Source organism: Neolamprologus multifasciatus, chromosome 18 (assembly GCF_963576455.1).
Source record: "Neolamprologus multifasciatus chromosome 18, fNeoMul1.2, whole genome shotgun sequence".
NCBI classification, from domain to species: domain Eukaryota; kingdom Metazoa; phylum Chordata; class Actinopteri; order Cichliformes; family Cichlidae; genus Neolamprologus; species Neolamprologus multifasciatus.
In genome coordinates, this window is record NC_140456.1 from 24,559,700 (window position 1) to 24,585,005 (window position 25,306).

Here is a 25,306-nt window from a genome sequence, read left to right on the forward strand (position 1 = left end):
TAGGTCATTCCAGATGTGAGGGGGCCTGAAAAAGCAAAATCACCTACAGATTTAAATTCTTGCCTTTAGCACAGCCTGAAGGGTCCAACCCGAGGCTGTGAGCAGGCACACGTGGGGTCAGAGGTTCTGCTACGTACATCGAGGCCACAGGCGAGTTTTGACGAGAGAGAGAGCAACTTTTCATTAATGCCAGAGAAGAGAGCAGCAATAGTCCAATCTTGAGAAAATAATTCCTTTCATTCATTCAACCATTTTTTAAAAACTTTGCAAAATTTGGTGATATTAGCAATTCATGAGCATGTTATTTCACTACAACCCATATTTTTACCCCAGGTTACTACAAAAAAATAAATAAATGCTGAACTGTTTTCTTGGGTCCAGGTAACAAAAAGTGGAAAATAAAATCCATCTAAATCAATATAACCATGTAACCTGAATGAGAGACATCATTTTGTTTTTGCCTTTATTATTAACCTGAACTGGGAAAAACTGTTGACGCTTTGGTGTTTTACATAAATAAACCAAACTCAGACATGCACACACTAATGAAGCAGAATTCACACACTCGCAGGATACAGATATGCACCTTCAAATTAAAAGCCTTTATGGCAGTGATAACTGTAAACAAAATATGGATTATTCCCTCTTTAAAAGGTCAAGAGTTATAGCAATATCTGCGATGTTTCCACCATTTTAAAATGCCCTTCTTCACAGTTCTTTAGACTACATCATAGCTGCTGTGAATATAAGAAATGTTTATTTTGAGGTGCACCGTGTCAACCACGAAGCCAAACCTATTTTATATAAACATTTACATTTAGGTAGGAGCATTTTTTAAAGAGGGCTGATGGGAGGGGGAAAAACTGCAGCACATTACAAGGAGTGAACGTTCTCTCTCATGCTTACGTGCCTTTTCTGCACCTGAACCACAGCCTAGGACATCATAGTTTTACTGGTTCCTGGTGCTCTCACAGCACAGTCTCACAGGTCTTTGAACATCGGGTGTTGAAGAGCCTGAGCAGCTGTGATCCTGGTGGAAGGGTTCAGATCCAGTAGCTTATCCAGCAGGTCGTAAGCCTCATTGGGAACTCTGTCCCAGCCACGCTCATCCTCCTCCTCTTCCACCTTTTCCTGCTTTGGAAGGCGAGTTGCGGTGTCATTACCACCTGAATGTTTGTGCTTGTTCATTTGACTACACAAGAGTTCTGCAGGAGTTTCATCTGCTTCCTTTTTGTGTGGTTTGAGTGTTCTTTCAGTTGGACGGTGTGTAGGCGTATCATCTTGGATCTTGTGATGATGAGTGTCAGTGGAATCTGCCGTAGCCTCAGGAAGTGGTGTGACTTTGTTATCTGGCGATGGCCTCAATCCTCTGAGCGTCTCACACAGGATCCTGAGGTCCTGTCGAGGGAGCTCCCGACTGCACACCACCGCTTTACCTGAATCAGATTCAAGCCCATGAAAATAAGATTACTCTGTACAGAGGTTTTTTACAACCCTGTTTCTGAAAATGTGACACTAAAATGTAAATGAAAACGGAACACAGTGATTTGTGAATCTTTTTCTTCCCATCTCAGGGCCTAATAAAAACAATAATTCTATACTGTGTGAAATATATTTGTAAAAAATAGTCGAGCTAAAAAGGTCATCCTAGATTCTCAGTCTTTCTGAGGTATGGAGATTATCCAGAACATCTCTGAGATGTTTTGGAACATCTGCATACGTCTTTTTCAGGGAAGGTCCTGCTGAACCTCTTTTCGTATTCATTTCAGCAGCTCGGCTCCAGGTGTTAAACTAAGATGTTTGCAGGCCAGAGCTGTCACCTCCTGAATGCATTTGGAGCATCATGAAATGAAATGAATAGCCATGAATTCTTAAATCCTAAATCACGTGAGAGAAGGAAACATTTCAGGTTACAGAGTTTGCCACAAGACCTTAGCAGAAACATGGAGCTGGCATCAAATTTAAAACAACACAAAAGGTTTCATGTGTTGTTCTGCACCATTTTCAGTTCACTATACTTCACTTTTATATTTATGCAGTGCATCAACTCTGGAAACTGTGCTGCAGAATATTGTTCCACTGCAGAATTATAGTGACTCTGTTGGTGATGAACTGCCTGCAGGATTAGTCACTGCAGTCTTGCAGGTGCAGTGAGGATCTGCGTTCTGCAGAAGCCCCAAAAGAAGACATTTATACGCACCGAACGACTTGCCAGCCTTGATGGTCTCTCTGGAGCCTCGTAGGGTCATGATCTGAACGAGCGCAATCATGTCATCGGTGGCCTTAAAGAACGGGTAACGGCCACTGAGCAGTGAGAGCAGGATCACACCAGCTGACCACACGTCTATGGCTGCAGTGCAGGATGACAGGACAGGGGAGGGTGCAAGAGCGCAGATTAGTAAGAATAAAAAAGAGAACATCCCAAATTTGCTATTTTTAAGCAAGTTTTGGAAAACCTGCCTGGCTCATATGACAGGAAATGTTACCAAGCATGAGAAAACAGATTTTTTTTTTTTTTTTAGTACTAGAGAGCATCTCTGAACATACAGCACCTTAAATCACGTTCAACAATAGATACATATATTTCTTTTCTTTGCTTTTAAACATGTATTATAAATAATGACTTCAGACACCCACCCGTGCCTTGGTTGGGACACTTTGTGAGGACTTCTGGTGCTCTAAACCCTGGAGTTCCTGCCCTGGGCGCCACCTGCGACTTTCTGCAATCAAAAACAAGGACAGGAACGAAGTATTAGAAGTGACACAAAACAGAAACTAACAATTCTTCCTTTAGTGGAAGTGGATTGGAACGAGAATTTAGTTTTAATAATAAATAATTTTTGTTGTTGTACAGCTGACACAAGCACCATTAAATCATATTTCATATAAATGAAAGAAATCATATAAATGTTTCACTGTCTAGAATAATGCCCAAAACATGTGCAAGGTAAACAGGAGGTGCAGGAGGATGTTTTGTTAGTTACCTGGACAAGCAGACGTTGCAGACCCGATCAGTGAAGTAGCAGTTACAGGTTAGGCCTCGCTGTACGGGTCTCTGACTGCTGCTCTGGGTCCTGACAGGCAGGGTGGCTGAAGAGTACTTACGGCTGGCTGCGTCCTCTGTTTTACTTGGTTTTACCAGCTAAAGAGTAATGATGATTCAATTTTTAATGTCACCTCCAAAACACTCAAGGTCACCTTATATCACTTAATAATATATAATAAGACCCAGCAGGAAAAGTTGCAGCAGGGAACACAGTGTAGCTCAGTGTGGGGTTTGATAGCACCTAATGCTATCAAACTGAATAAGCTTATATAAAAAAGTAATTTTATTTCTGTTAAGCAGTCCTACATGTGAACATGAGAGACAAGAGTTGCAGTGCTTTGTCACAGCATAAGAGAAGCCTCTAAAAACCCATCTTGTTCATGCTGATGAAAGCTAATGACAGTAAACCTGTTGATGAGCCACGGGGAGTGGGAGGGAATGAAAGTCTGGAGGTCAGTGACATATGCAGCGCAAAGACTAAAAAAAGCTTTCAGTGTTAACATTTTAAAGGTAATTAGTTGCAGTACAGGGAGGAAAAATAGCATGTTTAGGATTAGGATGGCTGTGTCATGTTCAGTGTGAACTGCAGAACTGTAGATGAGCAGAATATGTTTTTTGGTGTTGCACACCATGCTGAGCTATGGAAAGCTTTCAGCCAATAGCTCTTTCGGAATCACCCTGTTGGTGCAAATATACCATTTATGTCTCTCAAAATGCACTATTGTTGTTATCGTTTTCTTCCATCACTTCATAGTAAAACAATTTATTTTTGTAACAGGCTACTAGAAACAAATACACTGGTTCATCCCTTTAGTTAGGTGCCTTTTCTATGCTTGGATCAAGGGTCAGTGTTAAGTGGATTAACAAACAAAAATGTGTTCCTCTTAAAATGCTCGGGTCCAGCCAATGTCCAAAGAAAAACTTTTCTTGCAAGAAAATCTAAAGATATGAGTAGCAACTCAAGACTTTTGCACAGTACTGTAGTTTTCCCCCATTGCTTACCTCTGTCCTAATGGCAGCGTGTTTGGTGTTGGAGAGAGCTGGTGTGCAGCTGTTCAGGTTCCTCTCTCCAAACACAGTCCGTGGCGCTTTGCGTAGCTCTATCAAATCCTAAAGAAAACCAACATGGATGATGACATAAGAAAAACATGAACAATGGAAACACAGATGTTATAAACATCCAAGTACAGCTTAACCATACTTCAGTCTTGTGCAACAGAGTGAAGTGTAATTAGAGTAAATTTTATCACTGGACAGAAACACCTAATGAAGATAAAAATGATGGTAAATAAAATAAGTGCAGACACCTTTGTGGGCTTTGTGCGAGAAGTGGTCACAGTGGTGGTAGCAGAATGTGCTTTTTTAATCAGTGCTTTTCGAGAGGTTGAAGAAGATGTGGTGGTGGAGGAAGATGCGGAGGAATTTGTTGGGTGTATTTGCTGCCGTGCAGGCAGTGGAAGAGAGGTGGAGACTGTTGTGGTTTTTGAAGAGAGTTTAGGCGGTGCTTTGCTCCGCTGTGCAGCCACTTGTTTCCCTGTGGACCCTCCACCTTTCTGTGATGGTCTCTTTCTCACCACCTTCAATAGCTCAATCTGGGTGTCAGCTGTACCCTGTGCCAGGCCGAAATCCACCAGTGCGTACCTGTGCATATGGTTACACAAAAACACAAAACACAAAAGCCAAAATGTAATAAAGTGTATGTGGAATTTATTAGTGTAATTTACTTTTTAACATACATTCTAATCTTATAGCTGAGTGATGCTCCAGCACTGTATCAATATAGACAACACATAGCATCAGATCATTAGCCTTACATCAGAATATTAGCATTAGAATTGACAACAGATAAAACATTACAAATGTTCTGCAGCTACTTACATTTTGCTCTTTCTGTTGTAGAGGAAATTGTTTGGCTTGATGTCTCGATGAATTATGCCAAACTGGTGGATGTGTTTCAGAGCCTTTAACAAGTGGTAGATGTACAGGCGGACCTCTTCAAAAGTTAGCGACCCAATGATGTCCTGGTGAATATGTTTAGTTTAAATCAGAAGTTTTAAAATACATTTTAAAGCAACAGCAACATAATCAGGAGAAGAGACTGATTTAGAAGCTCAGATTGTGTCCATTAAAAATAAATAAATCACTTCAGTATAAACACTGCATGTCACTGCAGTAACATACGACAAAGTACATACCACAATGGCTTGATGCTCCATGTAGGGCATTACAATCACCACATGGTCCTCCTTCCTGAAGCAGTATGTCACTCCCATCACATTCTCTCTGCCTCTGCAAAGTGGATTAAGGGCACAGCTCAGAAGACAGGCGTCATTTCATTATAATGTGTTATGTCTGCAAGAAATGTCAATCTCGGACATTCACGTCCAAGAATCATTACAGAAGCACTCAACCACAAATGCACACTCATTTATATAAATTGGTGTGCTTTATGCTGCACGTCTTGTCAACCCCAGCCAGCAGTGTGCCAAACTGCGTAGGTTAAACTGAATCATAAGATGTCACACAAATGAGAAACCCACACACCGATTTACCACGGCACAAAAATAAACTTAAAAGCAAGAAATCAAATAAAATTTGGTCTTTTCTGATTTTACATTTTTGGGATACTCAGCTCTTTCACAAACACAGTAATACTAAAAGAAAAGTTAATTTGAAGGTGTGCTACCAATTCCACATGGAATTATAGGAAAATTAAATAATAATCAAATTGAATCCCTGCATTATCTGTCAAAAAATAAAAACATACACTCACCAGCCACTTTATTAGGCACACCTATTTACGCTGCTCTTTATTGAAAATATCTAATCAGCCAATATCATATCAGCAACTCTATGCATTAGGCGTGTAAGAAATGCCATATATGAAGGTGCAACTCAAAGGAACTCTATAATTTAACCAGGTCCAGGTCTTTAAGAAGGATTAGTGACAGTGTACAGGGTTACAGTAACACAAACTAAATAAATAAATAGATGTTGATAGAAAAAACATCTGTGTAATGTCAATAAAATTCTAAGTTACTTCACTGGACTCACCCTGCAACAGTGAGACACTGAAGCTCAGCAGCAATCCGTGTGGGATGGCTTGTTGGGATGAGATGCTTCAGTGCAAACATCTCTCTCCTCCCATCTCGCATCTGCGTCTCACCCAAGTATACTGAGCTGAATGTACCTAATGAAGACACACAAATGTCATCAGCACTTCTCCTTATGAGGTTAGTGATCGGCTAACAATCCTTCTCCCAGCTGTATAAAAACTCCAAAACTGACTACGTACCTTCTCCAATTTTGTCTATAATGCGGAAAACCTTGGCTAGCTGAGGAACAGCTTTGTAAAGAAACTCAACATCCATCTCCACGTCCGCTGGAAACAAACAAGACAAAAAAAATCCACTGTCAGAACACCATTACTAGTGTGGTGTATATGGTCAACACATAGAAAGCAATACGAACGGGAGGGGAGAGAGATAGAGTATCGATACAGCTGTATAAGCCCGGCTTAATCTCAGGGTGGTGGGTTCGAGCCCCGCGTTGGGCGTTCGCATTAAGGGCAGGGATAGCTCAGTAGGTAGAGGCCCCATGATCGGAAGGTCGAGGGTTCAAATCCACTGAACGGCTACCCTGAGGTACCCCTGAGCAAGATACCGTCCCTATGCTGCTCCCCGGGCACCCACTGCTTCACTGAGTGAATGTGTTAAATGCAGACGGAGATCAATAACTGTGACATAATTTGGAGTTAAAGAAAAATACTGGCGGCCACACTGCTACCCCTCAGCCTTCTAGTAGATGCACTTATGGTAATCCTACAATCTGAAAGTAAGTTTAAAAAGAACAAAGAAAGCAAAATAAATATAAAAAATATGATATGATTGTCTTAAAAATGAAATCTGCCTAGAGTGAGGTTATTAATACTGTGTGCAAACCCTAAGCTACAGTGACAAACTATAGCTGAGCACACAGATTTTAATTGTATATCAGCTATAATATAATAATGTAGTTCCAATATAAGGATGCATTTCTACTGAATTATTTCTGTCATATCACAGTTGTCCAACTCACGAGAGATTTTCCGTTTCTTGTGACTTCTGTCAGCTTCTACAAGGCATCCGTCTGTGCTGGGCTCAGCGCAGGCAGGAGAAAACTCCATCTGAAAACCAGAAAACAGGAACATCGTTAGAGACACTTACAGATGGAGCAAACACTTGTGATTTAAGTTTGGTAAACACTTTATTTAAAATATTCTGTAGCTGTACAAGTCCTCGTTACTGTAAATGTCTGCAGTTATAGTTTTTTGAAGAGCGCGGTCTGACTTCCTAGATACCACTAGCATATTGTTAGCTCGCTAACTGCAGCTGCTAGAGCAAAAACACAAAGAAACTTACCGCTTCAGTTGGTTGTAAAGTCCAAAAGTGTCTCAAATTAACACCTCATGAAGTCACTATACAGCCCCGACCAACATCTCTACCGGTGAAACATCAATTATAGGTTTATATTCCGCTCTGGCGGTGGCTGAAGAACTTTGTACAGACTTTAGTATTGAAGCGTCTCCGCCAACAACAAACTCCGCGCTAAAAGTGACGTCAACGAAATCTCGCGGTACAGCATCAGAAATCACGTGATACTCCAAGCACGCGGACGAGAACGATTTAATTACAGCTGTGATGTATCACTGCATGACTTATTTAAAACAAAAACTGCTGCCTGTAAATTACACGTTACACAGCCAAATAACAGTTTAGTGTTTTCTGTGTATTTTCCTTGTTACTCCGTTATGAGTTGTTGCCTCATAAGAATGGCTGTTGACAATTTTGACCAAATTTAAAAAGACTAAAACTAATAACATTTCCTGTATATTTTAGGAGCCCATTCAACACTGATTTTTGATTAAAAAATATAATATTCAATTGAAATAGTCGAATATTCTTTTTCCCTTTCAAACACCAAAAAACCAGATGAAGTTTTAGAGCGCCCTCTGGTGGACAAACTGTGCCTCATCAAAACTCTTAACATGGTTGAGGGGTGTTTCTCACATCACTTTACTTTTTTCCCATTTATCAGCAGTTATAAATGCAGAAATCAACAGATTGTGAAATAGTTCATATTTTACAATAATATCGTCCCACAGATAAATTGGCTTTAATATTATCTAATGCATAATTTCAGTTCTTGTTTTTCTTGTTCATGTCTGGTTATTTTCACTTCGGTTAGCAAACGTGTTTTTAACACCTCCTATAGGTTTATCATGTAGCTGTGGTTATATTTTTAATAACCTTGGATATATAGTACTGTGCAAAAGTCTTGAGTCCTCATTTCTTGCTTTTACTTTGTTTTCAAGGAGACAGAATTCCTTATACTTTTTCTCTCCAGGTTTTCAAAACCTCATTGGACATTTTTCTTAGGAGGCTGCTTTTTTAAAATCATTTTCAGTCTTTTCAATGTACCTGACCATGTTTAGTGAAATGAATTCTTTTGTTTGTTAAGCCACCTAAAACAGAACTATAACTAAGCATAAAAAAGTCATCATCATCTAATACAAGGTATAAACAGCCAACTTAGTGAAGAACCAGTTTTAAATTGTATCTTTAGGTCCTTTGTTACTAGTAGGCTCATTACTTTCACAACAGCTAGTTGAATCTGCAAAAAAACAAATAAATCTAAAAATAACAGTAAAATACTATTTTTGCACCACCATGCAACAAGATTTATATGTAGAGACATGTGAACATATTCCTTTGCATTAAGTTGAAATTAATACTTTCACTGGAGTACGCAACAACTTGAATGGCAGTCTTTGAATACACACCTATGATACTAAACAGTTGTCACAAAACTACTTGTAATTAGTCTACAAGTGAGTTCACACATTGAGAAATTACCCAAAGACTCCACTGAATCCTCCAGTGAACGCAGGCTTTATTAAGTAAACAGTGCACATAAATACAATCACATCAAAAAACCCTTTTGAACTCGTTTCATTTACAATACAAAATAAGAATGAATTTGCAACAATCTATAACTCCAGGTGAAAATCTCACAGGAAACAGAAAGAACCTTACATTAGGGACATGTTTATATCAGAGTGTGTCCACCAGTACTTCTAAAAAATTCCATCAAAAATGCCAACAAAAGCATCTTCCTCTTTGCTGCTGGTGTTGAATATATGCAAAAGGGGAAAAAAAGGGAAAAAGGGTATTTATTAATCCTGTAAGGAAGTATGCTTATCCCATATCCCCTGCATATAGGATCACTTTTTTTATTTGCTGAGAAAACATGCACTAGGTGTGAATCAAGGCCACTTTTTTACCTTCTATTGAGAGATGAGCTGGTGTTGGGTGGGGCACTCAATGCTGAAAAGAAATCCAATCTCCTAGTCACTTTTGCCTCCTCAGGCTGTTTTAGAAGTTTTAATGATGTTTTTATAGTGGTTTCCTCACTGAAAATATTTGGCCTCTGGACAACAAAAAGAAATAGAGCCATGATTCATGTCTGCACATTAGCTCGACTGCTGGCGGTTACATTTGAGAAAGGTGAGGTTAGAAGCATTAACTGAAGTCAGACAAAAAATAGCACAAGTATGAGCTTTACTGTACTAACTGAATAAATAGACAGTTAAATAGATAATAGATAACTAAAAGATGTCAACAGACAGAAAATGGTGTTCTCAGTGTTTTTACATATAACAACTAACTGCACAAATACACATGTACACATTTGTTTGCACATACATGCACTTTTGGATTCCACTTGGGTGTGATTCTCTTCTGTGGTGTGAATGTCCGGCTGACTGGTGAGGGTCCCGCTTTTTTGATTTCAGGACTGACATTTGTTAAAGTCAACCTGAAATAATCATGAAAAACATTTATTACACGTGTATTGTTATTAAACAGTCCAACCATCTTCCATGCTCCTTGTTTCTCATGACAATGTGACAAAAGAGAAGAATAGACACTTTTTGCATGTGATATCAAGTTGTCATTGTAAATCGTGTAAAAACTATAAACTTTGACACTTGTATTTTACTTTACATTTAATCTACACTATTAAGATTTTTAATCGACTAAAACTAAAAGAATAGAAAAGAGAGGGCGGCTGTCTCCTGAATCCAAACTGGGAGCTGTTTCCACAGGAGGGGAGCCTGAAAGCTTTTACTTTTAGAAAATCCAGGATCAACAACTGGAGTCTGCAAATATGACTAATTTTCTAACGGTTACTGGTACTATCTCACTACACATACAGTATGTCACACAGTTTCTGGTTCCTGGCTTCCTGGTTATACCTTACTTGGTGGTTAATGGTGCATAAGTTTGTGGTCTTACCTCAGTGGTGTTGTCACAGCGGTTATAGAAGGTTTGATGTGTGAGTGGCTGAGTAATACTGGTGCTGAAGCTGTAACATAGCCTACATAAAGACATATGTATAGTGTTAATTAAACCATAAGAACATCTGATGTATAATCCCACATGGGCATGTGTGCTTAAGGGTATCCAGTGATATTAAAACATCACTGTGTTCATGTCACAATGAAGTCTTAATAACTGGAATGTGTGAGAAGCTGATTTTCAGTTTACTCTACCTGGTGTGCGGTTTTCATCACACTGCTGAATTTGAGGTTGTGCAGTTGTGTATGAAGTCAGTGCTGGCTCGCTGGCATGCATCAAATTATCATCATCAAAATCGCCCCAGTCATCCCACTCGTTTCCAAGGTCAAAGTTGACAGTCGGTATCTGGAGGGATGAAGTATTTTTGCAGAGAGCAGCCTGTTCTGGCAGTGCGGTGGAGCTCTTTGAGTGACCCGTGCTGGTTGTATTGATCTGATTTAGATCCTGTTGAGAGTCCTGACTCCCAACACTCATATCTGTGGTCATCCACACCGAGGAACCTCAACACAGAGGAAGATAAAAGCATGGTCACATCATCAAATCTTTCTCAACTGTGTGCATTTATAAATTCAACTTGAAAAATAATATTTATCTAATATCTTTTTAGATATATTCTTCCATCTCCCACGCAGCTATTGATTTCAAAGCTGACCGTGGTTGGGTGATACTCGTTAAGTCTACCATTTAATCTTGTGTATGCTGAATAAACGTGTTCCTGAGTATGTCTGAATTAATTAATATGTTTCCTTTTGTTACTACAGTCCACATAACAATTGTCTGCACTTGGACCTCCTCTGAGCAGAACTTAAAGCTGAGCAGAACAAAAACATGTGAACCAACAGGATGGTCAGTCTGCTACTGAGTTTGAAGTTATTTAACAATACTTTGATGGTGAGGATGAGCTGCAGCAGCGTTTTGGGAAGGCCCTCCCATCGTTGTGTACACGTCCTCCACATAATAGTCATCATAATCTCAAAAAATGAAAAGAAAGAAAACAGCTGATGATATAACATATCATGATATCTGATATAACACGTCACACAAAGAAGATATGATAGAAGTGACATTCAAATGTTAAGGAATATGTGGAGCTTAGTCATGTCACTCGTTTACCTCCGTCAAGGTCATTCAGGCTTTCTACGTCAGGTAGTTGAGCTTCACTTGCCAAGTCAGTCCCAGACTGAGGTCTCACTGAAGCTTTACAGAGATTTTCTTTATTCCTTCAGATGGAAAAAAAAACAGAGCTTGAAAGTAATGTGAGCCAAGTGCGTCTTTGCTCATGATTGTTGAGAATCTAATGTTCAGTTTCTTTTAAGGAAACTATTAACATGTTTGCACATAAGAATCAAGATAAATCTGTAATTTCAGTGTGGCTGTGTGTACCATGAAGGGGGTGGAAGCATCTCTTTGGGTTTGTAAGCAAACCTTTGCATGCTGAGCGACACAGGCTCCTCAGCCATTCTCATCTAAAGAAATAAAACAGAACATCACTCATATTATTAATTAGCTCAGGAATACAGACAACGTGCTCGCCGTGTGCAGAAGATGGTTTTCTTTACAAAAATATATATATGCCGTTTTCTATAATTAGTTATTTTGGTGCAAAATATTACAGAAACCCAAAACCATGCTTATGCCCTCATAGTTATACACAGAGTATATCTGCCGAGGGAACTTTGGACTGAATGAGCTTTGAAACATTTTATATTTTATATTTAATAAAAACCATCATAAAGGGTAATTAGCAACTGCTAATCCAATACAGTTAATTAACTGATCATCAGCAAGTGTGAGCACCTCTATAAAAGCAAACTTTTTGGCAGTTTACTAGCATGGAGTATTTATGTGTGTGTTAACACAATGTCACAATATTCTCAAATTCACCCCAAGATTAGATCATGCAGTGTTCAGATGTTAAACACTGAAGATCGTGGGAGTACAATTAGAAAAAAAGACTGAACAAGTACAGTGTGCTTGGAAGGATTTCCAGGAGGAAGCCTCTTCTCTATAAAAAGAACATGGCAGCACAGCTTAGGTATGCAAAATTGTCCCTGAACAAACTACAAGACCTCTAGAACAATGTCCTCTGGACAGACAAGATCAAAGTTTTCCATAATGCACAGCACCACAATCATCAAGCATATCAGCATAAACACTGTAAACCAGCTGTCAAGCATGTTGGTGGAGAAGTGATGATTTGGGTTTGTCTTAAAGCCACAAGACTTGGGCACCTTGCAGTCATTGAGTCCACCATGAACTCCTCTATATACCAAACTTGTTCTAAACTCATATGTGAAGTCATTTGTCTCACAGCTGAAGCCTGGCTGAAATTGGGTCATGCGCGATCAAAACAAAACAAAACCACAGCAGCAAATCTACGCCTTCTGAACCAAGGCGTAGTAATGGCCCAGTCAAAGTCCAGGCCTCAAGCTGATCGAAAGACTGTGGCAGAAGAAATAAAGAGAAATGAAGCAACGCTGTAAAGTAGAAGTTTTAGAGCTCGACTTATTGGATTTTTAAGATCGATACTGATATTTGGTGATTTAAAAATCCTGTTATGACTGTTATGTAGCACTGTATGCACTCTATGTCATGTATGCATTCTGGAGTATCACGACTGAGTGATCAGTATTAGATCCCCAAAAAATAAACTGAGTGCCATAACATTTGTTAGGTGTAGTTATTTAGTCCCGTGAAGACTTTCTTTTTATATAATTGTATTTTCTGTATGCCAAATACAACTTTAATGCACATACTATGTGCATTATATATGTTTCAATGTCCCTTATTGCTGCTAAACAATTTCCACTTATAAATCCACAATAAGGATTGTTTACATTGCATATACGTCCTATTCATATAATAGGACATATATGTAAGTCTGCCATGTGGATAGTGCATATCTTTTTTTATTTGCAACTTGCATACTTGACTGAAATTTCTTTTAATTGTTTTATTGTAACTACTGGTGACTGGAGTAAGAACATAATACAATGTTATTCTGCTGTACTGTTTATGACCTATTGAGATTGGTTGGATATAGCACACCCTCAGACACACAACACATTCAAAAGTCTAGATAAAGCTACTGAAAGTATGAGATGTGGGTTCAGATGTGGTATTTTGCTCACTTTGAGTCGCTTAACAGGGGTCGGCGCAAATGTGTCACATCGGCTCCTCAGGTCTTTCAAATATGAAGTGAAACTGGTTTCTTGGTTTGCTGACCTCTTTCTTGTCACAGTAACACCTACTTTACCTTGGGAGGACATGCATGAACACTGTTGTTGGCACGCTGTGGCAGGAAGGACCTCTGCACAGACAGATTCATAAAATGCATCATACTCACAACAGTCATGGGCACAGAAAGCCTTGTTCTTGCAGAAGTGGTTGCAATGTCTTTTATTGCCCATATCTGCAAAACAACATTTAAAAAGTAAAAAAAATATATAAAATTTGAAGTCTGAAAAAAATATATCAACAAACAAAATATGCATTTGCCTCAGAAGAAATACCATATTTATAAACCGTATCATAATAAAGCATGAAAAAGTAATCTGTACCAAAGCTACAACTGCCCTCTTCTCCCACAGATGTGCCGTTCTCCCTGTGAGTTGCAGCCTGATTTGTTGATAGTGGTTTCAGCACCGATTGCGGTCTCCTGGCATCCGGCGTTGTGTTGTGTGGATTTTCAGTCCCAAATCTTCGAGCTGCAGAGTAGTACACTGTGAACTTCTGCTGGATGTCCAGACCCACTACAGCGGAAGAAACGCATGGTAAATCCTCTCCTTACATATATTCAGTCCAGTATAAGAGTCCATACACCATAATCTCTGAAATTAGACTTTAAGTTTTAATTTTCCAATACATTATATTATTTAGCTTACTAAAAATACAATTACAACAGCACTGTTTGAATACAAGATGAAGAAAGGACACAGTGAGCTGTTATCTTCATTTAAAAATATACAGAAAATTGGAACAAAATGACATGTTGCTGTTTTCCTCTTTTTGGTTACAATGTAAATGTGCTTCCATGGTTTACCATATTCTGAACTGATAAGATGCACACTGATCTCATCTCCTTTCATAGCCTTCGCCACGTCAATCTTCTTTGACCAGCTACCACCCTTCAGCAGCATTACGTCCCTGGAAAACAAACAGCATATGTTGGCATTCCATATTTTGGCTTCTTTTACAAAAGGTGAAAGTCAAGACATGGTATTTTATCCTCACGTGAGTTTCTGCAGAAAGACGACATTGTTATCAGCGTCTCCGATGACGACGGAGGCATGATGGTGGTCTTGAGCTGCTCTCCTGGTCAGCAGCTGTGCTTGGTTTTTGAGGCTCACTTTAAGCACAATCTCTGCTGTGGTGCTGCTGTACCTTGGAAGCTATAAATCACAACAGCTTTACAGGAACATGATACAGAACATACATGGAAATAAACACTTAAATGTGTTGATATGGGTGAAAACAGGTACAATTTTGAAAACGATTTCAAATAAAAGCCAAGAAAATATAAATAATTTAAATGCTAGACCTTCAGCAAGCTAACAGTATACTGTGCCATTTTACATATTAACAAGTAAGAGATTATGTTGGCTAAAACGCATTAACGAGGGAGCCGTGGCTAACAGAAAGCTCAAAATAATCTCCTTTGATTCTTTGTAGCCGTGCCCAGAAGAAATCACATTCACATTAACTGCCCTCTTGAAGCTCTCGTGTGAGCAGAGGCACAAATTGTCAAGAATGAAATATGTAAATGTGGTTTATACATCCACCACAACAAAAATCAAATTTTAGTGTATTTTTCTATTTTTCATTACATTTATGATCAAATATTTATGATTTATGATTTTTTAAGATCAACAAATATGAAGTGCTCGTGCCTTGTGCCGTGATAACAATAGTTTGCAATGCCATTTACCTGCTCCAGCATTACGTCATACTTTGGGAGGTGTATGACAGACTCTCTGATTTGGTTTCCAAATGGCGGATGCCTATTGAGAATCTGTATAAAACATAAAGTTTGCAAAGGTTACACCCAAACACTTTCAGCAGACATTAAGTGCTTGAGGAGATGCTTAACATTAACTGAGTGATTTTGAAAAAACAGAATTACACTTTATATCACAACAAGTGTGTAACAGACACGCCGGTTCACCGTGTCCATTTCACATTTTGCCGCTCCAAAATGTGAAATGTACGACCATGCAGAAGTTGCAGTAATCTGCAGTAACACCGGAGGGAGATATTTTTTTTAAAACCAACATGAAAATAATCATAGGAAAGCGTTTAAACAGACACATTTAAGTGTACGTACATATTAGTTTAATAGAGTCAGATGATTAAGGACACTGGAATGCACTTACATTTTTAGTTCAATACCAACTTTCTGGCTTTAAATATATTATCTCCTGCTGATAATGCAACTTCTTCATGTGTGTCCATCTCACGCTTTGCCTCTCCACGTGAAATGGACAGGCATGAAGAAGTGTCCATTTCAGGTTTGGAGAGGCAAACCTGAAATGGACACAGTGTCTATTACACGTTCTGTGTGGTTAAGAAACTAGGTATTGTTGTCTACTCTTGTTTTTTTAGTTGTTGTTTTTTTTCACATTAACCTAAAGTGTGAAAGAAAAAGTGGCATCCTGTGAAGGTAAAAGTAGGTGGGTGTAGGGTGGTGCAACATCCTCATGACCTGGCCAAAGTTTGTAGTCACACACATGTGAACCAAAATGTACCACGTCAACCACACACCCACTGAACAACAAACTGAGCACACAAATTAAAAGCTTTAGATTATTTAGATTAGATTAATTATTAGATTATCTTCAGATTATAAAGCATTTTGCTTTTAAGTATTACACAGACTTACCAGCTCAAGCTCTCTGGCGTTGGTTTGCTCTATTTTGCTGAATGTGGTGAGTCCAGCATGCACCATGGCAGTTGACAGAGTTTGGCCTGAAACACAACGCATGTTATTAATTAATTACTATAAAGTGTAACGGCAATATACACTTACCTATTGTGTCACTTTATTAGGTACACCTGTTCAACTGCTTGTTAGCCCCAATCAAGGTGATTTGCTAAAGTTCAAAGTGAACATCAGAATGGAGAAAACATTATTTAACATGATGACTTTGAACATGCTGTGGTTGCTGATTGCAGATGGGCTGGTCTGAGTATTTTAGAAACTGCTGATGTACTGTGATTTTCCCACATAACCATCTCTAGGATTTACAAAGAATGACCTGAAAAGAGAGAGTACCCAGCGAGTGAGTGCCAGTTCTCTGGGAGAAAATGGTCGACGCTGCAAGTGGGAGAATAAGCAGACTGCTTTGAGCTGATAAGAAGGCAACAGTAACTCAAATAACTACTTTTTACAAAGAAGGAATGCAGAAGAGTATCTCTGGAACCTTGAAGAACTACACTGGGTGTTACTCCTGTTAGCGAATAACAGGAAACTGGAGGGACTCACAAAAATGCAGAGCACTGGAAACATTTTACCTGGTCTGATGGGTCTCAATTTCTACTGCAACATTCAAAAAAGCAGGGTCAGAATTTGTCATTAGCAACATGACATCAACAGTAGGGTGGGGGGTGGTGTAATGAGGTGGCATTTTATTCGCACACTTTGGGCCCCTCGGTACCGGCTGAAGTTCTTTAAAACACGACAGCCTCCCTGAGTATTGTTGCTGATCATTTCGAGCCCTTTATGACCACAGTGTACCCATCCTCTGATGGCTGCTTCCACAATGTCACAAATCTCAGATCATCTAAAACTGTTTTTTTTTTAACATGACATGAGTTCGTTGGACTCAAATGACCCCGGGGGTCACCAGATCTCAATCCAATAGAGCACCTTAGGGATGTGATGCAAAAGAAGAGTCACATCATGGATATGCAGCCGACAAATCTGCAGCAACCGTGTGATGTGATTATGTCAATATGGACCAAAATCTCTGAGGAAAGTTTACAGCACCCTGTTGAATCTGTGCCATAAAGAATTGAAGACAGAAATGAAGGCAAAAGGTAGTTCAACCCAGTACTAGCAAAGTGTACCTAATGAAGTGTCCAGTGAGTGTACGCCTAACAGAAAGAATATTTGGTTTATTAATATTTCCATTATGCAGCAGTTGTGGCATAATAATATTTCTTCTAGTATTACTGCATGAGCAGTTGACCTACAATGCAGTATGCTGTATCAATTTATAATGCAAAAAGAACATAGCGAGGCATCCACCTATCTTTTCCAGCTGTTTGGAAACATAGGGTGAGTTTTCCCAAAGCTTTGCTCTGAAGCACTTAGCCAGGATCAGGGAGTTGACCACAGCAGAAAAAACAGCCTTGACCCTCTGACTCAGAAACTCAGACAGACCTGAATGGGATCATAATAAAATCAAAACTTAAAAACATGAATACAGGCAACTCGTCTTTGTACGTTTCTTATTCCCTGAACGTACATCTGCTGATGCGCATGCCAATCCTGAAGATCTTTGCTGTGTCCTGTGTAAGTCCAAAATCTTGAACTGGGATGGAGCTTAACTGAGCCTGAATCAAACTACAAAGCACAATATTTATGTACATGGACAGTCAGTAATACAATTCTTTAACACTGCAAATTCTGAAAAATATAAAATCAAAAACTATCGTTTTTTTTTTTTAAACCTACCAGTTTACTTTCATCTCACTGGTTTTGATCTTTCCGTCAATGGGATACCTGGAAAAACGCATAAAGATTTAGTTTTCACTGGCTTGTGTCTATCTCACCCGCCCCTCCCCCTACTATGTATTTCCCGTATAAAACAAAGTTTTTGATGCTGTGCATATATTTGTGCATCCTATAAATGTGTCTGACCTGATGGTGACTCTGTTTTTGTCCCTGTTCAAACCATTCAAGGACCTTTTCTCATTCATTCTCAGCTGGATGTCACTGAACTCTCTGCTCTTTGACAGCAGCTCAATCTGTACACACAATACAAGGACGGTGAATACTCATAATGGTTATTTTTTCTCTAGCTGAGTTTAGTTTAGTTGTGAGAGGCAGCAAGAGAAAGAACAAGGTCAGGCATGCTGTTCCTGCAAAATGTCAAGGATAACACTGTATAGAGTCAATCTTGAATAAATGCATTTACATCAAATACATAGTACAGAAAACCTACCAGATCAGACAGGTTTTCAGTCCCAGACACTTTACTGAACTGTTTCATGGTGTCAAAGGCAATGCAGTACCTAGCCATCAACCTGCCAGCCTCTGTGAGAGACAGAAATAAATTGCTTAACAGTTTCAGGTTTTTAGTATTAGACTTGGCTGCAAAAAAGGACATGAAAACAGCCTGAACATCTACCTGTCGGTTTGATGGTGATATCCTCATCCATAGAGATCAGCCCAACAGAGGACAGAGAGTTGAGATTCTTCAGACACAGTTCTAATGAAGATGACAGAAACGGTAGATAGCTTAAATTTCAATAAGGGAACAGATCTGACACTTACATTTGAGCAAAAAAACAAGCAAACTCAAAACCTCTTTAAGCAGCCGGGTTACTGTGGCTTGAATCTTTTAGTATTTTTCTAAAAGTAACCTACAGTTTCAGAAAAGCTACGGCCCACCTTGCAATTTTGCTTCAATTCCACATCTGTCTAGGTCGGCAGAGAATCCTGAAATGAAAATGCAGACAAGCTGACACTCACTGGTTTTTAAAAAAATTAACGGACCTCACAGCTGATTAATAACAAGCAGAAGACAGGAGAAGGCTCTAACCATAGTGTGTGGGGTTCTTGAGGGCTCTGATGTAAAGGAAGGTGGATCGAATCCAGTCCAAAGCCATTTTGACATCACTGATAGTCTGGAGAACAATCTCAGCATTCAAGTGCTCCACCAGGTGGCTGTGTAAGCTGTGGAAACAGAGTCTAGTGTTACCCCATGATCGTTTCACCTGTGTGCACTTGTGAGAGAGCGATATGAAGAAAAAGAAGAAAAAGACAGAAGGGATTTTAAAGAGAGCATTACTACTGGTCCTACCTGCTCTCAATGACTTCTATCCCATTCATAAGCTTCAGGTACTTCTCTCTGGTTTGAATCTTGGTCATGATCACAGCAGTAGCAGATGTGTCAAACTGGAGGCAGAAAGGATGAAAGTGAAAACACATCATAAAACCTAAATATAATAATGCATTCATTGCTGTTATATTCTGTCATAAACATGTCATTGCCTGTGGTCTTCCAGCACGGCCTATCATCTGGAGCAGATCTGCCTCGCTGTACTCCTGACAGGAGCCTGCAACATACTGCATGGTGGATTTGATCACCACCAGGTGAGCTGGTAGGTTTACCCCCATGGATAAAGTCCTGGTGGTAACTAGGATAGTAGAAATGAGAGAGCAAACACAAACTGAGACACCAGACTGGTTAAGTTATTCTACTAGTGCTCAGTTTGTTATGATCTAAGGATCTGACTGACATTGGAGTTTTTGGTTTTTCACTGTTATTCCAGAGTTATCATTACTAGCATCGTTGGGTTAAGTTTTCCATATTTTTCTTAATGTTTGTATTTGTCTAGTTTAGTATTCATTTGTGGAGTTTTTGTTATCTTTGTTGTTTTGTTTTATTTCCTGTATTTCTGGTTTATTCCGCTAGTCTTGCTTTCGTCTCACGTTCGGTGAGTTTTCTGCTCTTTGTGTTTAGTCTTCTTGTTATTTCCTGTGTGACTCTGTGTCCACTCCCCAGGTGTTCATATAAATAGCGCTGCCTGCCTTTGTGTCCTCTCCACTGTTCTTTGAATTTTTGGATTTAAGTTTGTTTCCCTTTTGTGGACTTTTGTACCCTTTGGACTTCAGAAACTGTATTTGTGCCTTAATTAAACAACACCAGCATTTATTCTAGTGTTGGATATGAGTGTTAAATATTGTACTAATATACCTTTAAATGTAGTATTTTTAAGTACTATTGATACTTAATTACTTCATTGTATTTATTTGGATTAGAGATGATTTTTGCCTTAATATATTTTAAAATTTTCTAAGCCTTGAGATAATTTTACTGAAGTACATGTCATGCTATCTGATATGCGTTTACATTTTTGAACTGCTGCAACAAACGAATTTGAGAAATCTGTGATATATGACAAAATATATTTTATCTTTTACTTAAATGTTTATTCACTGTTGCTTCTGTTTCTAGTTTTTTTTAAATTATTTCATTTTTGTTTTGTTGCATTTTGTTTAAATTAATTAGCTGCTATTCCTCATTTAGGATACTTTTTTGTACAGGATACGTTTCATATTTTGGCTGTTGTCACAATTTCACCACTTTTAGGACAAATGAAGTATATCATCTTAAATATATACACTATTACCATCAAAATAACAATATTTCTTATTGTTGTTATATAATTGATACATATTATGGTACAGAAACTTAAGTTATTTTTGACACAACCCTGTGATTGGTTCAAGGAGCTGATGTGCAAAAACAATTACTGTGGTACTTGTCCTTCCTGTTTGTGTCAGCAGTGTGACAGGGGAAAAAAAAGTATCATGTTGCACACTTGTGTGGTAACATATTACTTCACAGCGCAGGATAAAACTGTGCCTCACAGAGGACAGGCAGGTCTCCCAGAGTGAAGGCTTCTTCTATCAACTTCCGATCAGACAAGTCAACTCCTGCGTGATGGTATCCGACTCCTAACGCCACCAAATCTGGGCCGCAAACAAAGTTACCACAAAGTTACCACAAAGTTACCACAAAGTTATGTTAGACATTTGACATATTGCATATTCAAAACACAAAGTTTTCAATAAGCGGGGTTACACACAAGTTAAGCACGATTTGTCTGTGTGCAGTGAAAGTGGGTGTGTTGTGTCAGCTTATTTCACTGAAACTGTATTTTTTTGGGGGGGGTTAATGGTTGGATTTATGAAAACACAATCAACAAAAGTGGTTAAAATATCTGAGTAAAACATTTGTCTCAAACATCATCTTAACGCTGAAAAACATGAGAAAAACACTTAAAAGATTTAAAAACTTGGCTGAAGGGATTTGCTCCTGTTCAGCCACTAGATTTCAAATCCTACAAACCAAATTTGTTTGGGGCAGTACATTAGCTGTAATCTCTCACAACTACCAACATTTCAAAGTATGTAACATTAACATAAAAACGTAAGAAGGGACATTGTCTCAGCAACAGTATATCACCTCAACTTTCAAATAAATTCATAGATACATCAGTAGATTACACTCTATATACACTGTGTCTGCACTACAAGTGTCTTTGTCATCTTGTTACTTTTCGGCCATACACGAATATGTCACATAATCATCAGTTGTTAATGTCAAAACTCACGTAAATATGACCAAATGCAACATCTGCATTATTGAATGTGTTTTCTCCAATTCATCGTACATAAGTTAGATACAAACGAGATCTGTGAGTTCTGTGCAGGCCATTCAAGTTCTTCGAGCTCATTTCTTTAGACCTTATTTTGTGTCAAGAGGATGTTGAAACTGAAACTTCAAAGCATCACTGAGCATATTGCAAACCACTAAAGGAGGCCCCAAGGTCATTTTTCTTTTAAAAAGTACCACTGATAACATGTTTCAGATACCTTACCTCTCAGTTTAGAATCGAGAATGGAGTTTGCATATTTCATCAACCTGCAGAGTCAAGCAGATCACACAAGTTCAATCAGAACAGCCTGCTCTGTAAACTTGCACATGCGCGGATGTTTCATTACAGATCATTGAACATCAAACCTTTGCTTGTGCTCGATGCTCATGATGAATCTAGCATCTTTAGCCAGAACTGCGGCTGACTGCTGAGTTCCTTTCCTTGTAGAGCAAAACTACGAGACACAATTTTCAGATAATGAGGCAAAAAACCCAAAACCTGCATCTTCCATCATGTTCAGAAAGAAAGCATAAACAACATGCAGCGTGGATACATTTTACAACCCACCACAAGTGCAGGCTTCTGCTCAGCGTACGTCTGTATGATGTTGGCTATCTTGTAGTTAAGTGACAAATCAAACTTGAACTCAGTTTGATTTGGACCACAGGGGAATCCCAGCACCACCTTCCTTAGCTTCACCGGACGGTAGCTCTCATCCATATCCAGATATATGGCCGGGCCGTTCTCATTTGACAGCCAGTTTGCTATCTAAAAACAAGCAGGAAGTTTGAGAATCCACAAGTTACTGATCTACAAATGAGAGACAATGCAAACAGGTACAGCAGGTGCTTACATCAGATACATTGGGTATGGTAGCAGACACAGCCACAACTCTCATAGAGAGGCTGGCCTCTGGATACTGTGAAGTCCTGAAGGTGTGTACTGCCTTCATCCTGCTCACCACCACTTCCAACGTGGCACCGCGGGTTGCATCCTTCACGACATGCACCTGGTACAAACATATTTTTCATGTGTGGAAACGGCTCAGGGATATTTGAATGCACGTAAAATACAAAATCAATCTTTATGTTTTATTATTAACATAAATGAGTGCAAGTCTAAAAGAACTAGGCCAGTGTCTGTGTACTCCCATAATACAGACTCCGGGAACAAGATGTTCCATCATTTTTAATGGATAACCTCAAGTAAAATAAAGTGCTGAGGGCAGAGGATAATTATGTGCTATCGTGCAATGTTCCATCATAAGACACAAAGTAGCCAGTGCATCTCCCATTGTGCAGGAAAATAAAGAGGCAAGAAGTAACATCCAAAAACGGTTTTGTGAGCAAAATATGTGACAAACACACTGACCTCGTCGATAAGGAAGAGCCTAACTAGCTGCAGCAAACAGTTATCCTTCCACTTTCTGGTCATGCTGTCCCACTTTTCCTTAAAAATATAAATGATCATGTATGAATCCATGATGCATAGAAATATAACAATATTTAAATAAGACATAACATCTTATTTTACATTTCCCCTCCTTTTCTACCCTTTATTTTGCATTTGCATTATTATGCTGCTTCATATTGTCACATACAGGTGTGGTCAGTATGATGTGGGAGTCCTGAATCTCAAAGAAGTCATCGATCTCTGTGTCACCAGTCAGCTCCTTGCAGGTCAGCCCTAGAGGACTAAACTTCTTTTTCCAGCTCTCAAAGCACTGACTGCAGAGAGCTTTGATAGGGGCCACTGGTGAAAACAAAGAATGGATTCTTTATACGAGAGCTTCATAAGTCAAAAATCCTCCCCCCAAAAATTACTGGAGTAAAAAAATCAGAACATGGTGAAAGTAACACACATATTCAAAGCCCCTGTGTGTGATTATAGCTAGGTGTGCCATTTCAACGCACTGAATAGATGTGAATGAGCAGTGGGATTTAACAGCTTATATCCAATAATACTGCATGCTCACTATATACAGCTTTGACATCTCTCCAGGGCTCTGGTGTCTCCATTAGCAGGCGAATGATTGCCAGCTCGAACAGCACTGTTTTACCAGATCCAGTCGGAGCACAGGCCACAAAGTTTTTATTTGTGTAAAGAACCTGCAGACAGACCAAACACACATACACTGGAGGACACAGTGCCAGGGGTAGTTTACATTTACACAGGTGTAAATTGACATTTAACCAGATGTGTTTTTCATGATTTCTGTGTATGCAGATTTACAAACAAATGCTTACGTCATCCAGAGCTTTGGACTGAACGTAATTGAAAAAGGGAAACTCACTGAAGACAGATCTGAACTTAAATGCTGTGTAACAGGTTTTAGGAAACATCACTTTGATTCAGACACTACCTAACAGCTTCAAATTGTGTCAATTTGAACAAGAAAAAGGATACGTATTTCTGAAACTGGGCGCAAAACTCCAGATCCAGAAGATCCTGAAATGACAATATTATTCAAGACATTATAAATTTTCGTTAATGCAAGATTTTCATTGAAACAATTACACGTTGAATTGAATATGCAGCATTTGGTAGTGTTGTACATTTGTGACGAAAGAGAATCTGCTGATTCTTTGCAGACCACAATGGGTTAAAATGGCCTCTATTGTTCCCGTCCACTGCGTCTACTATTCACCACCTAGTGACCAGTATGTTTCATTACACTGGAGCAATCAATGGGCAGAGCTCACCTCATTTCACCTCATCACACCCAAATACACCATGGCAGCTGCTACCATGGCCAGACATTGGCATGTTGATGAGCTGCAACACTTTACAGAAGCTATATGAGCTGTATTTAAAGAGCTCCTACACAGTGAGCGCAGCGTCAACCTGCCAGTATATCAGTGCAGTGTAACACCTTGGATTAGGAGCGGCCGAGGCGTCATGGGCGGAACGAAACCTTTCTTTGTGCCCTTGTCCTGCGTCTCTGCGAGTGCCGCCTGCTGCGGGGGTCGGCCACTCGCTGCAGATGAACCCATGGGAGGGGGTGAGAGGGTGGGCTTGGAGGGGAAAGGAGGAGCTGCGCGGCCAACTGTCGCCTGTGGCGGCTGAAGAGGAAGAGGAAGAGGAGGAGGAGGCGCTGTCGCCATGGTAACCTGACTGAGAAAAGTTTGAGGTCTGGATGTTGTCTGATTGCTGCCGCCACTGCTACTGAGGTCACCTGTGTTTAAAGAGTCACCTCCACTGGTATACACCTGAATATTGAACAAGCTGTTGTGGGAAGGAGGAGGAAATAAAGAAATGGAAGAGAAGAGAGGTGGAAGCAGATTAGATTTATAGGGGGCTGCACAATCAGGTAATAAGGCTAACATGGAGGATGGCTTAGCATCTTCTTGTGTTCTTATGAGTCCAGAGATTAAAGAGTAAATCAGCACTACGGTACATATGTATAAAAAATGGAAATGTGTGTTTTATAAAGTGAATGATAGTAATCCTGTTAGTTTAAACATCCCACGGG

General features: G+C 39.3%; 2 protein-coding genes across 6 annotated transcripts; both read right to left on the minus strand.

Annotated features, from left to right (window-relative positions):
• Nucleotides 1-449: 449 nt before the first annotated feature.
• On the minus strand, nt 450-7,836 carry cdc7 (cell division cycle 7 homolog (S. cerevisiae)). 3 transcript variants are annotated; one of them, XR_014870968.1, is made up of 13 exons: nt 7,447-7,826; nt 7,124-7,211; nt 6,342-6,428; nt 6,101-6,236; nt 5,242-5,335; nt 4,925-5,067; nt 4,354-4,687; nt 4,049-4,156; nt 2,985-3,142; nt 2,638-2,720; nt 2,201-2,350; nt 562-1,436; nt 450-526 (listed from the first exon to the last, which is right to left on the minus strand). XR_014870968.1 is itself a non-coding variant. In XM_085142061.1 (12 exons), exons 2-12 carry the CDS (start codon nt 7,209-7,211, stop codon nt 982-984), a joined length of 1,566 nt encoding a protein of 521 aa, XP_084998187.1. In that variant the 5' UTR covers nt 7,447-7,836; the 3' UTR covers nt 450-981. The 3 variants fall into 3 exon arrangements, 2 of the variants coding, with proteins under 2 accessions (XP_084998187.1, XP_084998186.1); XM_085142061.1 differs by having other exon boundaries at nt 450-1,436; nt 4,624-4,687; nt 7,447-7,836; XM_085142060.1 differs by having other exon boundaries at nt 450-1,436.
• Nucleotides 7,837-8,957: 1,121 nt separating this feature from the next.
• On the minus strand, nt 8,958-25,160 carry hfm1 (helicase for meiosis 1). Of its 3 annotated transcripts, none has more exons than XM_085142049.1 (36): nt 24,707-25,160; nt 24,241-24,282; nt 24,081-24,151; nt 23,810-23,942; nt 23,435-23,586; nt 23,206-23,283; nt 22,688-22,843; nt 22,402-22,602; nt 22,200-22,288; nt 22,057-22,100; nt 21,044-21,145; nt 19,661-19,806; nt 19,470-19,564; nt 19,209-19,342; nt 19,058-19,105; nt 18,795-18,875; nt 18,609-18,700; nt 18,305-18,411; nt 18,119-18,166; nt 17,910-18,007; nt 17,690-17,824; nt 16,322-16,407; nt 15,371-15,454; nt 14,677-14,834; nt 14,486-14,589; nt 14,004-14,195; nt 13,790-13,855; nt 13,575-13,699; nt 11,827-11,909; nt 11,557-11,663; nt 11,328-11,414; nt 10,638-10,943; nt 10,381-10,462; nt 9,790-9,901; nt 9,369-9,514; nt 8,958-9,207 (listed from the first exon to the last, which is right to left on the minus strand). In XM_085142049.1, exons 1-36 carry the CDS (start codon nt 25,158-25,160, stop codon nt 9,162-9,164), a joined length of 4,290 nt encoding a protein of 1,429 aa, XP_084998175.1. In that variant the 3' UTR covers nt 8,958-9,161. The 3 variants fall into 3 exon arrangements, with proteins under 3 accessions (XP_084998175.1, XP_084998174.1, XP_084998176.1); XM_085142048.1 differs by having other exon boundaries at nt 8,958-9,210; XM_085142050.1 differs by lacking the exon at nt 11,328-11,414 and having other exon boundaries at nt 8,958-9,210.
• Between the last annotated feature and the right edge of the window lie 146 nt (nt 25,161-25,306).